Here is a 14,253-nt window from a genome sequence, read left to right on the forward strand (position 1 = left end):
TCACTCTGTGTTCCCACCCTGTGTTCTCACTCTGTGTTCCCACCCTGTGTTCTCACTCTGTGTTCCCACCCTGTGTTCTCACTCTGTGTTCCCACTGAGTGTTCTTACCCCTTTTCTCTTTTCTTGCTCCATCTCCTCCTTTGCCCCTTTTGTTCTCCCAGACATCTTTACTTCTACATTCACATCATACATGCATTCACATGATTTTATGCATCTACGTTAAACTTAGGGACCACGCATGAGAGGACATAACATCTTTCTGAGTCTGGCTTAAATCTCTTAATATGATCCTCTCTCTCCAATTGCGTCCATTTTCTTTCAAGTGACCAACTTAATTCTTCTTCAAATTTATAAATACATAACACATCTCCCTCATCTATTCTATGTTGTTGAATATCTGTGTTGATTTCATAACTTAGCCATTGTGAAGAGTGCCACAATAGACACCGATGTGCAAGGACTTCAGTGACACGCATGCCTGGCTGGGTCCTTTGGGAATGGAGTCTCAGGAGTGATATAGTTGACTCCTATGATAGCTCTGTTTCTAGCTTTGAGAAAAGCTTCCATGCTGGCTCAGTTAATTTACCTTCCCACCTGCAGGGTTATAGGGCTCTCCTCTGTTCACAGCTTCAGCATTATTTATCGCTATTTTTCTGACCTGAAATTCCAAATGGCTCTGGACATCTTCAGGTGATACTCACGTTAGGATTTCTGAGCACAGGCTCACTGGATTCCATCTTTCTTCATTTCCTGTTCCACCTCAGCCACCATTGGTTCTTATTTTTTTCAATTAGGACTCACATTCCCTGCATGCCATCCTGAGACTACTTACATGAAACCTCTTCTGCTAATGTGGACATCTGAATGCAGTGCCTTGTCAAGGGCAGGCAGCTGAATGCAGCCCTCAATGCTGGTAGGTAGTGGCCTTCCCAGGCCAGCCAAAAAAAAAAAAAGAATTATTTTTCTATGTTAATTTTTATTAAAAAATGGTATATTGTTTGTTGTTTGTTTGTTTGTTTGTTTGTTTTGGAAAATATTTCCCAAACGAACCAAGAGAGTTTAAGATTAAAACCTTAAACTTAAATGGTATTCTCCATCTTCAGAATTCCTTCCTGTGACTCATAGTTATTCTTAGGCTTCGTGTCTTTCTTTGTCCTTCTCTGGGTGTTACTGAACCACCCAGGAAGACTTAGTTTTCTGTTCAGCTCACTGTTACACTATTTTAAAGCAATGCTGATGGATTTTGTCAAAATAAATTTCCACAAATGAAACAAATTTGAGTTCCATGAAAAAACCAGAGGTGTGATTCTACAGCAAAAATATTTCTCAACTAGTAACAATAACTTTTATAAAATCTTATGTGTTTGGGTACTTTGTCTGCATGTATGTCTGTGCACCAGATGTGTTTCCAGGGTCCACCGAGGCCAAAAAAAAAAAAAAAAGAAAAAGGCACCGACCCCTTCAAACTGGAGTTACACGTGGTTGTAAGCTACCAAGTGGCTGCAGGGAATTGGACCTCTGAAAGAACAGCCAGTGCTCTTAACCAGGAAGAGATCGAGATCGCTGCATGTCAGTAATGATCAATTCTGATAAGGAAGGGTTAAAAGGACCCCATTCCAGACTCATCTGCACCGAGTCATTGCTCAACTATTCCCTTGGGATGGAAGTGTAGGTTTGTCCTTGTCGCCCCCGTGTTGGTCTTTCCATATTCCCTCTGACCACATACTAGTTAACAGGTATCCAAACATGGCTATGCCCCAATCCTTCCACATTTCATCCCTTTGAATTTTAGTGAACTCTCAGTATTGTCTGGCATTTGTTTGGCCTGGCCACTTGGGTTGCTTCAACACATATCAGCTATAATTTGTAACATTTACGAATTTGTTTAATAGATATTTTATTGAGAACTGTAGCATGATGAACAATTATGTTCAATTCTTTACTGTCTTTTACTAATACTGAGTATCTACACTATCCATAGGATGAAGGTATTCTTCTCTTCCTTTTGACTTCAGGCTTAGCTGTGGGATTTGCTTCAGTCAGTGAGGTAATAGTTGATGTGATGTAAACACAGGCTGGATGTGAACTTACTCCTGGCTTTATGATGAGAAAGGTATGCTCAGGGTAGTGTGATATAGGAAGGATGAGAGACACGTGGTGTGGACATGGACCAAGCTGCATCTTAAAGCTAAGTCAGCAGAAATCCAGAGAACCCACCAGTGTGTGAATGAGTAACAAGTATTTGCCTTTAAAAGCCATTGAGTTTAAGGATTCTTTACACAGGAAAACTGCCTGAAGAAAGCAGTACAGCTCGGGGCTCTCTTCCAGGCACTGGATGGCCTTCTTTTCTCCATGCTTCTTAGGCTTCAGACGATAAAAACTTAAATATGTTCTGTTCTTTATGTGTAAAATTTATTTATTAAACTTGTGCTGAATCCTACATCTGCATACAATAAGAAGAGCCACACGTGCTGTTGAAAGACGTAGATTAAATACAAAAGGGAGAGAGAAGAATCCAACTAATTTTGCAGGAATTTAGAGAGGCCCATCAATTTCGTAGCATTCCCTAAACCATTTTTTCCCCAGGGTAGGCTGAGAACGGACCCTGCAAGTGTCTAAGAAATTGTTTCTACCTATAAGCGATGTTTCTTAATAGCTTCTATAATACCTATGACTATTTTATAGAAATTCCTACCTGATATCAGGTAATATGGAAACAGAATCAATAGACATTGTCTTTAAGACAGGGTGAGGTGTATATATCCATAGCTAAAACAAGACAGCAGTTTATATGCCTCTTATAAGAAGTCTGAATTGTAGGCAGTGCTGTTATGTCTTAACAGGGCAAGCAGAAGCAGGCCGCCTTTCAACCTGACTGTTCTACCATCTTGAGCAAGTCTTTAAGTCTCTATCTTTAAATCTGCATCATGACTCAAGGTACTGAATTTCCAGCCACTGGCTCCATATTCCAGGAGCACAAAAAAGGAAAGGCAAATAAACACATATACATGCTTATAAGAATCTAGGACTGTACCTCGTGCAGGTAACCTAGACAGTTTGATATTTAAATACATGTACATACTGCTGTACTAAACTAAATCGCTGTGTTAAGGAGAAATATGGAAGTAGACACCGAGGAGAGTAGCAATCTCTGCTCTCTTCTCTCATTCTAATGGTCTGTCACATCTCAGCGTTTCCAAGATCAGATGCTTCATACTAACATTGATGTATGCAGTACTTTTTCTCTGAAACCTCATGACTGATAGCAGCAGGCCTATAGACTTAAAAATATGGAAATTCTTTTTCTCTGTGAGAATCATGGCACAATGAAATTTGTAAATTATGGCAAAAGCTTAGAAATTCTTCTTGCCCTATGAAAGGTAGTGTCTTTAGGGTGGTAAAACAGTCATGTTTTGCTTAGTGACAAGGGCTCTAAGAAATCTGTCATTAGATGATTTTTGCCATTGTATATACAGTGTAGATTATACACATGCAAACCTAGATGGGTCAGTCTGCTACACCCCTTGGGCGCATGAGATAGTCTGCTGTTCTGAGGCTATAGACTTCTGAAGCATATGACTGTACTAAATATGGCAGGAATCAAAGCAGACATGAACATTCTGTATCTAAACATATCTAAAAACAGAAAAGGTATGAGGGAAAGATAATACAAGAAGTTAAATGATTTGTGGATATAGCTTCTCACTGTGAGTGAGCTTGTGGGAGTGCACATTGCTATGCCTGAGCCAGAGAGTATAGGAATGAAGGAAAATGAAGATCTGTACATTACTGTCCACTTCTGGGGACATTATAAACACGTCACACCTGGCCTACATTAAGTTTATTTAAAGTCTAGTCGGTCATCAATGGGAGGAGAGACCCTTGATCCCATGAAGGCTCTATGCCTCAGTGTGGGGGAGTGCCAGGGCCAGGAAGTGACAGTGGGTGGGTTGGTGAGCAGGGGAAGGGGGAGGGGATAGGAGGTTTTCGGAGGGGAAACTAGGAAAGGGGATAACATTTGAAATGTAAATAAAGAAAATATGTAATAAAATAAAGAAGGAAGAAAAGAAAGAAAGAGAGAGAGAGAAGGAGGGAGGGAGGGAGGGAGGGAGGGAGGAAGGAAGGAAGGAAGGAAGGAAGGAAGGAAGGAAGGAAGGAAGGAAGACAGGAAGACAGGAAGACAGGAAGACAGGAAGACAGGAAGACAGGAATTGTTGCCCATGCATGTACTAGTAACTCTGGTATTGGGGACACAGGGGGATTATTGAGGATTGCTGGCTCACAGAATAGGCCATCTTTGGGAGAGACTCTGTCTTCAAAGAATGAAGGATAAATTAGGACACCTGATGTCTATTTCAATCACAGAGCCATACTCCTGAGCATACACATATTCTCACTGACTCTCTGTATTCTATCTCTTTCTCTCTAACTGTCTCTGTCTCAAGAAAGAAAGAAAGAAAGAAAGAAAGAAAGAAAGAAAGAAAGAAAGAAAGAAAGAAAGAAAGGAAGGAAGGAAGGAAGGAAGGAAGAAAGAAAAGAAAGGAAAGAAAGAAAGAAAGAAAGAAAGAAAGAAAGAAAGAAAGAAAGAAAGAAAGAAAGAAAGAAAGGCTTTTCTTCCAATAACAAATTGGCCCTAGCTTACGTTTTATATGGTCTGGAGAATGATCTATGAGAAGTATACATCTGGTTTTGAGTGACTGAGTTTATCAAGTCACAGCAAGCAAAGTAAAAGAATTAATATCAAGTGATAGGTTCATAGGCAGACAGACAGACAGACAAGTAAAAAAAAAATCATCAAATACTGTGTTCACCATATCTAGCAGAAATCGACTGGGGAAGCCTTATTGAAACAGTCACTGAAGTCTCTTTGGTGAGGCTTCCAAGAAACAGAACAAATAACAGCAGAAAGTTAGCATCAGCCAATCAGGGGCTAATAAATGTCCATCCGAAACCACTGGGGAAGCTCCCTTAAGGCAGTAGCTAGAGTTCTAGATGGAGAGAGTCCCAGGCAGAGTGTCCTCTTGAGGGAGGCTTCCAAGTAAAACAACACATGTGCAATAGAGAGAGATGACCTCATCAGATCTGACAATCGCTTCCAGTAGCCACCAACTGGGGAAACCAAAGAGGTCATCTCGAGCTTCCTTTGAGGAAGGTCCTCTCTGCCCTCTCTAAAGATGAGCTTTCCTGGCTGAACTTCTGGCTTCTCTTTCCCACGAGAGGCAACATTATGTCATGAATGAGCAATAAAAACAGCTCTTGGACATGGCTCACCTTCCAGCTGTTTATACTCTGGGAATGTTTGCTGTTATCACCCACACCTGCACACAGAGTTAGGGGCTCAGCCTAGCCCCAGACAAGGGGCTGTAGAGAATACTTTGAGACGAACATCAACTCTGAAATGAGGAGGGGCAAGCCCACTTCCAAAGCTGTATGCCCAAACACCATCTCACAATTTATCAAAATAGCATACATTATAGCTTTGTAAGTTTTTCAGCTTATAAGCTTTCACATTTCTTTTGACCTTAAGCCCTTTAATCCTTAGCTTAAAGTAAATAAACATTGCATGGCTATCTCTATATTCTATAAAATTTTCATATATTTAATTATAATGTTTATTTATTTGTTTGTTTGTTTGTTTGTTTATATATTACTTGGTTAAAACCAGAGATACAAATACATGCACTGCATGACGCATACACAGGCTCAGGACCTTCAATGTCAACATCTTGCACCTTCACCACCATGCCACCAGGTGCCCTCCAGGGACAACAGACACTCCCAAGGTTGACTGACATCAGCTATTACAATGAGACCTTCTTTACCACTTCCCAGAGCTCCTGAGGCTACTTTATAGTTTAGTTTTTCCCCCTGTTTATAAGTACAAGGGATACTTCCTAAAATAACAACAGTGTAGTTAATACTACTATTATGCTAGTTAATAGTCGCTTACCGTCATCATCAGACATCAGACAGGAAGGCAAGTGAAGTAGTTCTTTACTAATGACGTCAGAGTAAGTTTCTTTACCCCAAACAGGGGATAACACCTTGCTCTGTCAGTGAGATGGCCATGGAATCACAAAGAGACGGGGACTTTTCAGTGTCTTCATAAGCTGCTGGCACCTCTGCTGTGTGTGGTCTGTCTTTGGCTATGGCACAAGACTACTTGAGCCTTCCAGTGTGGAACCTTTGTGTGCTAGCTACTTTTCTGTTGTGATAAAACACCACAGGTGAGGCAACTTTTGGAAGACAGGATTTAGTTTGCCTGGTGGCTATTTGAGAGGGTTTGCATCTGTAACTGCAGGACAGAGGTAGCAGGAGCAAGACACTGAGAGCTCGTCTTAAGTGGCAAGCAGGACGCAGGGAGAGCCAGCTAGATGTGGTTAGAGCCTTTAAACTCTCAAAGCCCACATACAGTTGACACACTCCCTCCAGCAAGGCCACACCCCCTGAACCTCCTTAAATAGCACCATCAACTGGGAATGAGTGTTCAGATTCATGAGCATGAGGCTGGGGGATACCACATTTTGATGTGGCAATAAAAAATTAATCTCATTATCTTCTTGAACTATCTGTTGCTAAAGTTTCCCAGATAATGAATTACATTGTTTAGAACAGTTAGAAAACTGTTATTTGTGGCTTCTGGGGGTGGCTCACAGCCATCTGTAATGGGATCTGATACCCTCTTCTGGTGTGTCTGAAGACAGCTATAGTGTACTCATATACATTAAACAGACAAACAAATAAATCTTACAATACAAAACCAAACACACACACACACACACACACAAAGAATTAATATGACAATCCTGATTTCTGCTGCGTGAAATATGAAAAAGTGCATCTCAGAATCATTAAAATACAAGTGTACTAAAGAAATGTATATAAAAGACCATTAATACTGAAAGTTATTAAACATACACTACAAAGCCTAGAGATACAAGAATCTATAAACAAGAGGGAGAGCTTGAGTTGAATATTAGACTTTAAAGATGAAAAAACCTCAATTTTCATGTTTCATGCACACAGCTTATGTGAATCAAAGGATTATCCAGGAAGCAAACAACCTTTATACTTAACAGCAGGCAATGAGAATGAGAGAAAATGAGAATAAATGTACTTAAAAGTATTACATTAACAAGCTGATATTTAACTGTCCTTCCCCCATTCTCAGCGCTACCTAAAAGAGGAGAAACCAACCTTCTATTCTCTCTGTCCTTGAACTTTCCAGACTTACCCTGTGATTTCTCAGAGCAGAGACAAATTTTCCAGTGACATCAGTAAGAACCTTGAACTTAAGTAGTGAGCATCCTCAGCCCAGTGCAGACAACGTTCAGAGGTAATCCACTAGCAGAGATGAGTGGAATATGCTCTAGGGAATGTGAAGAATCAGCGTAGAGTAGGTTCGTGCCTCTCAATTTCAGTGAGCATGATAGTCAGCTGGAACTCTCACTGCTAAACATCACTCTCGGTTTCTGACTCAGTAGCTCTGGAGTGGGGACCAAAATTTTCATTTTGTACAAGCTCTACCCTCAGCCTGGAGACCTTGACATGGGTGGTCCATGGTGTAGGTGGGATGGGACTCATAGATACTTACATCCTGGGTTATATCAACTGCCTGCACCTTGCCAAGTGCACGTTGGGATGCACCTCATGCCTGCCATAGAAGAATTTTCAATCAAGCTTAACCTGTGGTGCTTAGACCTGTAAATTAATTATCTCACTAATATGCTCAGAAAAGAACAAACCTGCCTCTTAAACTTAAGGGGTCTGCCTGATTTTTAATATTGGCATGTTTTTCAGGTGCTAGGGTCAATCATTTCTCAAAAAAACAAAGTTTTCAGTGTCATAATACTTAGTTTAAAAGATGAGTGTCTCCACTTGAGACATTTTTCCTATGCTCTAGAGTCATGGATGGGAATTGATGCTAATTCTACCTTGTAGAGATAGTGAATGAAACATTTCTAAACTGGGTTGGAAATAATTCCAGCATGCATCTCATACCCAGGTATTCTCATTTCTCTGTCTTACTATTTATTTTCTTAAGCATCCTACCTGCTGAACTTACATCTAGTTTTTGTGTGTTGACTCATGCCAACTCAAGCTTTCATCCTTTTAACGTTAAGGTCTCACCAGCTCAAAGCTGCATTGTATCAACAGATGTAATGCATTCCCAGCCCTGCTGGCATGACTTACGATTATGCACACTTGCATGCATCATGCCAGACCTTTCCTACAGCAGCCCTTGATGGGGAAAAGAATTTTGGGTGGAGAGGACCAGACTGAGCCCATCTGAAGTGCCCTGGGTATAGGATTAGGAAAGTCTGGCTTATGTGACAGTGGAAGCAGCACAGTGTCGGTGAGCATCAGTGCTGTAACTGTGCTTCTTAGTAAAGAGAGACTCAAATGTAACCCTGGGGATCAAACTCAAGTCACTAGGCTTGTCTGGTAAGTGCCTTTACCCTCTGAGACATCTAATTGGCAAGGGCCTGTAAGGATTTCAAATTCCCGAATACATAAGTATTGAAATATTACAAAAATATGGGAACAAAATTAAAGAGATAGAAAGGGGAGGCATGAAAGGGAATGTGAATTATATGTAACAATATAAATGATTCTTTAGAGGCAAATGTAGACACAGACATTGTAAGAGGCTTCGAGCCAAATTGGTGGTGTAGAAAAAAAATGGTCAGAATCACAAAACACTCTCAACAGAAAAGCTGACAAAACAGTAAATAAAAAATAAAAAGGAAAGAAAGAAAGAAAAGAAAAAAGAAATGCATTATCTCAGCTGGAGAAACTAGAGAGTGAGGAGTTTACTTCCTGGGAATAATTGTTTGAGAGAAGCTTAATAAAAGATATTTTTCAGTGTTCAGCAGAGAAAGGGAACACCACACTGTTGTGTTTATACTGTGAGGAGTCACGTGCTGGCACATGACACAATCAAACCTGGGTTTGTTTCATACACTAGATCCTGTCTGAAGCCTTTCTTAACCACTCTCCTCCCGAAGGTCACATACAACTGTAACAGGATTTCGATACAGCTTTAATGCTGGACATTTTCAACAATAGTCTTCCTTAGGGTATAGGCTACTCTGAGGGAAATAAAGCCATGAAGTGCTACAGAATGTGATTTAAGTAAATGAGTATTTTATTTTATGCTTTCCATGAATTATCGGCTTCTTAAATCGGACACCTGACCAGCAATGTTTAAAAGGTCTTGTCACACTCTTTTAAGTATGTACTTGCCATTTCTTTCATTTGCTTAAGACAATCTCTTTCTAAAATCTAATCATATTCCTCATGGTCTCTAATATAAAATGGCATGGTCCTATTTTCAGTTGGCAGTTGGAGACCTTCACCATAAAGACAGAGAATTCTTAGTTATTATGTTACTATAGCAAAGCTAATTGTTCCAGTGAAAAGTCACCAGCACCTTGCCACAAAATGCTTCTGCATCCCTCGCTGGTTCTCTAAAGCTGGTATGCATGTGGTCAGAAAGAATCGCATCGGAGGGAAAAAAAATCTATACAGATTTTCAAGACTCAATGGACTTTTATATACCCAAAAGTAATTTTTGAAATGAAGAAAATCAGAACAGGGACACGTGTTTTCTTGCTTTTGTTTTTGTTTGTTTGGTTGGTTTGTTTTGTTTGAATTTTTATTTTAATCAAGATATGGAAGAAGGCAAATGACGTCATCTAACCAGCAAACTGCTGGGCTGTGGATCTGAGGCTCCCTGGCTGTTTTTGACACCTCTGTGCTAAGTGTGAGCCTTCAGCTATTATATTTGAATCTCTCTTTACTAAAAAGCACAATTACAGCACTTGATGATGGTTTTCAATACTGCCCTAGTCCCACCACTATATGAGCCAGCCTTTAAAGGCTAATCCTGTGTCCAGAGCACTTTGGATGGGTTCGATCTGGTCCCTCCCCACACAACATTATTTTCTCCTGGCAAGCTTGAATTCCCTAAATAATAAAATTATTAGAAATTCTGGAATAATTTATACTGATCCCTTTAGTTTTTTTCTTCCCAGGTACCTCCCTTTGCTTCCAAAGGTAGCAATAAAGATCAGATTATTACTTTCTGATTATAGACATTGGTCACTCACACAGCAAAGGTAAGGCATGTCCCAAGAACACAGGGTTTCCTGATGATGAATTTAGACTTCCTAGGCTTGTGATCATTAGATCAAGATTAACTGTTGAAGATTGAAAACTTTTAATGTTCAGAAGAATTCCCCCCTGACAGGCTTTGAGAAAAGGGTTCCCAACTCAAGGATCAGAGAAGGCAACAGTTAAATGGAAGGAAATCTTGGGGGCATTTGGAAACAAGGATGAAGATCTGAAGATGAAACGAAATTTGATTTTGTGCTGAGTTACACGTTTTACAAGGAATTAGAATGCAATTTTGTTCTGCTATAGCTAATGGCTTCACTGCCTAAATTAATGATGTTCTTTCGATCATTATTTTCTTTCTCTTTATTTTACTATTATCTTTAAAGCTCACCATTAAAAAGCATTTCTACACCGTGTCAGTTGCGAACACCCACCTTGAGTTCCATTTGTAATACCGGAGGCCTGTGCAGCACAACAGGAGCCAACAGTGCACATCAGCTGTGAAAAGATAATCCGAAAGGCAGGTTGCTGCTTCCATTTCTTCTCAGGCACAGGCCATACAGGAAATTGACTATTCCTGTGGTCATGCCTATCGAACTCACATGCAAGCACACTAGGGCACCTAAGACTCCCTTACCCTACTTCTGAGAGAAAGGTCATATTTAATCGGCACCCCAAAACAAAATTTTAACATCTCCTTGAAGTCACTTATTACCCTTGACTCTAGCCCACTGGTAATAAATACCTCAGAGCAGGTTAGACTTGGTGTCCAAGCTCTGCCAATCAGTGTGGTTACCGTCTACTGGTTAGCGTTCATCAGAACTGTCTGCCCTGCTGCTAAAAGCGCATAGTTTGCCTGTGGTTACCAAATGAGTATTTGATTTACCTGATTTTCCCGTGAGGACCTGAGTTCCCTGTGAGACCCCTATTTCCCGCAGACATTATAAGCTTTTGGAAAGTCAGAGCAGAGGTCTGGAAAAAAAACTAGTTAACTGGGGCTTGTGAGAAGGAAGGCTCAGCGGGTACAGGTGCTTGCTGGGCAATTCTAACCTTGTGATTTCTAACCCCCAAACTCGTGGTGGGAAGAGTGGAATCCCTAAAATTGTTCTCTGACCTCCCCACATGTTTCCTGGGCAACACACACACACACACACCCACACACACACCCTTATCTACAACAATATGATAAATAAAGAAAAACTGGAAATGATAAGTTTACCCCACACACTTAGTTCTACATTCTCCAGGGAAGTCCAAGGACAGTGAGGAGCTGGGCAAAGCGGTGGGTGGGAAGTGAAAACATTCTGGATCAGAGGGAGAGGCCTCTGGTAGACAGAAGGGGGTTACCGGATTCCATTGCTCATTGCTAATGGTGGGTGTGTATGGTCTGAGGCAGAGGCAGAGCTAGAAACTCATTAATCAGCTTAGGTCTAAGGCTGTGGACCTTGTCATTTAGAAGTGAGGGCCAGATGGGTCAAAACCAATGACCAGCTGAAGACTTGCTTTTAAAGGACCTCTTTTTTTTTTTTTTTACCTTTTTTCCCTTCTGAAACCCCACTCAGATGATAGCTAATATTTCTGTTTGCTTTATCTTAAAGAATAGGTTCAAAATGAACTTAAAGCAAAAAGTTCCCTTTATTGTTTGTTTTTTTCATTTTTACATAGATGAATAGCATATTTAAATATTTTAATTTTCTAGCTACTTGTTAATATTTTACAAAAATGTTACTATTACCTACTAATCTTGTAGCTGGTGACCTTGCTAAAGCATTGCTAGCCCAATTCTAATGTCTCTACATTGAGAAGAATTCCTTCAACTTTTCCACGATTATCTCATAATAATAATAATAAAATAATAATAATAATATACTTTCTAATCCTCAGAGCTCCCACCTTTCTTCTCATACTGTAATAATTCCAGAGTTGAGCATAAGTGGCTATATCAGGGGTTATTAGAATAACTTACCAAATTGATATAAATTCTTTTCACATATATTTTGGTCAAAGAAATTCTTGTTAGTAACTTGTTCCCTGAGAACTTGTCTTTAAAATGACTACTAAATGCTATCAATGGCTTCTATTCTGTAGCATCCTGAAATTATGTTCCCTTCTTTCACATACTGATGTACGACAGATTTCTAACATTAAATTAATTTCTATATCTAGAATAGATCCTACTTTATGGCAGTCCACTGCCTTTCTCTATATTGATGAGCTTAATTAGCTCTTGGTGTGGCTGTGCACGTTTATGTTTGGCCTATGTGTATACCATGCCATGCTTGTATGTGCACGTGTGTGGGGAGGCTAGAGGTTGACTTTAGGTCACTTCCTCGGTTTCTCGCCACCTGAATCATCCTGCTCCACTGAACCTGAAGCTCACTGACTGAGCTGGCCTGTCTGACCAGCAAGCTCTAGGAGGCCTCTCAGTATTCCCACCACTGGGATTACACGCGGGTGTCTATATGCACACCTACTTTACATGGTGTCCGAGACCGAACTACAGTCCTTCTGACTTACTGACCTTACTGACTGAGTATTGTCTCCAGACTCCTAATTTTCTCTTTCCTTCCTTCCTTCCTTCCTTCCTTCCTTCCTTCCTTCCTTCCTTCCTTTCTTTCTTTCTTTCTTTCTTTCTTTCTTTCTTTCTTTCTCTCTCTCTTTCTCTCTTTCTTCCTATCTATCTATCATCTATCTATCTATCTATCTATCTATCTATCTATCTATCTATCTATCATCTATCTGTTTAATGATTGTGTTGGCTATGTCCCTATCTTTTCCTCATCTTGACTCTGACAGCAAATGAGATTAGATAAACAACTCATGTGTCAGGGTTTTCTTTTCTGCTAGTGAAATTTCAGGTTTGGAGTTCTCTTTCTTGGACTATGTCTTGAACCCTCCTGGGAAGCCATCAGGTTCCATTGTTCCTGGATGGTGGACTATGAGGTACTGTGCTTGCTGCTTCATGGCCAATTTTGAGTCCATTTGGGAAAGGTTTAAATATTTTGTTTACTTTGGCAAACTTTCCAAATGAGTTGAAGTTACTTATCATATGTATATGGTATATGTATATATAACATACATATATGTTGTAGATTTATAACTTATAAATTCCTTGGCCATTTTTTATCTCTGCCTACTTGTCAGTTGTGCCCTCTTCCATTCTTACCATATCTGCTTTTGCATTCTCCTTGTTTTCTTACTTAATCTTACTTACCCTCAACCCCAAGGCCAATCAGTCTCACAGAACCTCTGATGTTTTTGTCAGTCCAAAAGTGTGTGGGGCTTTTGTTTGTTTGTTTTGCTATTTTACTCCTATATTTTCAAGATCTATGCTGGTCTTCTCTTTCTGGAGTTTTGCTGAGTTCTCGTGTAAGTATTTTCTATTTTAAGTTTTTCTGCAGGTATTTGGCTATCTGCCAAAGAGGTGGCAGTGTCTTGTCTTTATTAATATACAATGACTTCTACAGAGATACAAAGAAGCCTGACTTCTGTTCCTGGTTGCTTTATTTTCATGTGGGTTAAGCAATTTTTTTACTGTCACTTTATACATTTATGAGAATTATTTCAAAGCCCATGTTTAAAGTGCATTTCTTCATGAACCACCGTACTTAGGTCATTACTAACCTGGGATCTGTCTAAACTCAGTTTCTGGGAGCCTAGGGCACTTATCTGGCTTGTGCAGGGACTTGGGTACAATCCCAATAACTATAAAAAGAAACAAACTAAAACAAAACTTCAATTTCTAATTTGCCATTACCAGGCAATGTGCATTTCAGTTGGAAGTCCATAGGCATATAACGTGTGCTTAACAGAGCTTGAAGGAATTTTCCTTTACTTCCATAGAGGAGGATTAGCCGGATGTCTTTTTTTCTGTGGATCACATTTTCTGTGGGGCTCCCTGTGGGGACAGCCTGCTTCAAGCGGACCTTGTTTCACCTATTCTAGATCCTACTTTCTTCTCTATTCTGATTCCTGGCCTTGGCATCTGTTCATCACACAAAGCCAATTAAAGCTCAAACCTGAAGCCACAGTCATTGGCGAACACTTCAGGATAATGCCAGCTCGAGGGCTCAACCAGTCTTCAGGAACTCACACTTCCTTATTGTGCCCCCAATGTCAGTCTCCCTGCTGGCT

General features: G+C 40.1%; 1 protein-coding gene and 1 long non-coding RNA gene across 2 annotated transcripts in view; both read right to left on the bottom strand.

Annotated features, from left to right (window-relative positions):
• Positions 1–7,501, bottom strand: part of LOC110301118 — a 9,250-nt gene extending 1,749 nt beyond the window's left edge. The window contains exon 1 of the long non-coding RNA XR_002378684.2: positions 7,235–7,501. This is a non-coding gene — a long non-coding RNA (uncharacterized LOC110301118). The remainder of the gene's footprint in view (positions 1–7,234) is intronic.
• Hmgn3 (high mobility group nucleosomal binding domain 3) overlaps positions 1–10,740 on the bottom strand; it is a 121,682-nt gene extending 110,942 nt beyond the window's left edge. Inside the window, exon 1 of the mRNA XM_029482121.1 lies at positions 10,554–10,740. Within this exon, the coding sequence (XP_029337981.1) occupies positions 10,554–10,565 (12 nt within the window). The 5' untranslated portion in view covers positions 10,566–10,740. The remainder of the gene's footprint in view (positions 1–10,553) is intronic.
• Between the last annotated feature and the right edge of the window lie 3,513 nt (positions 10,741–14,253).

Source organism: Mus caroli, chromosome 9 (genome assembly GCF_900094665.2).
Source record: "Mus caroli chromosome 9, CAROLI_EIJ_v1.1, whole genome shotgun sequence".
NCBI classification, from domain to species: Eukaryota; Metazoa; Chordata; class Mammalia; order Rodentia; family Muridae; genus Mus; species Mus caroli.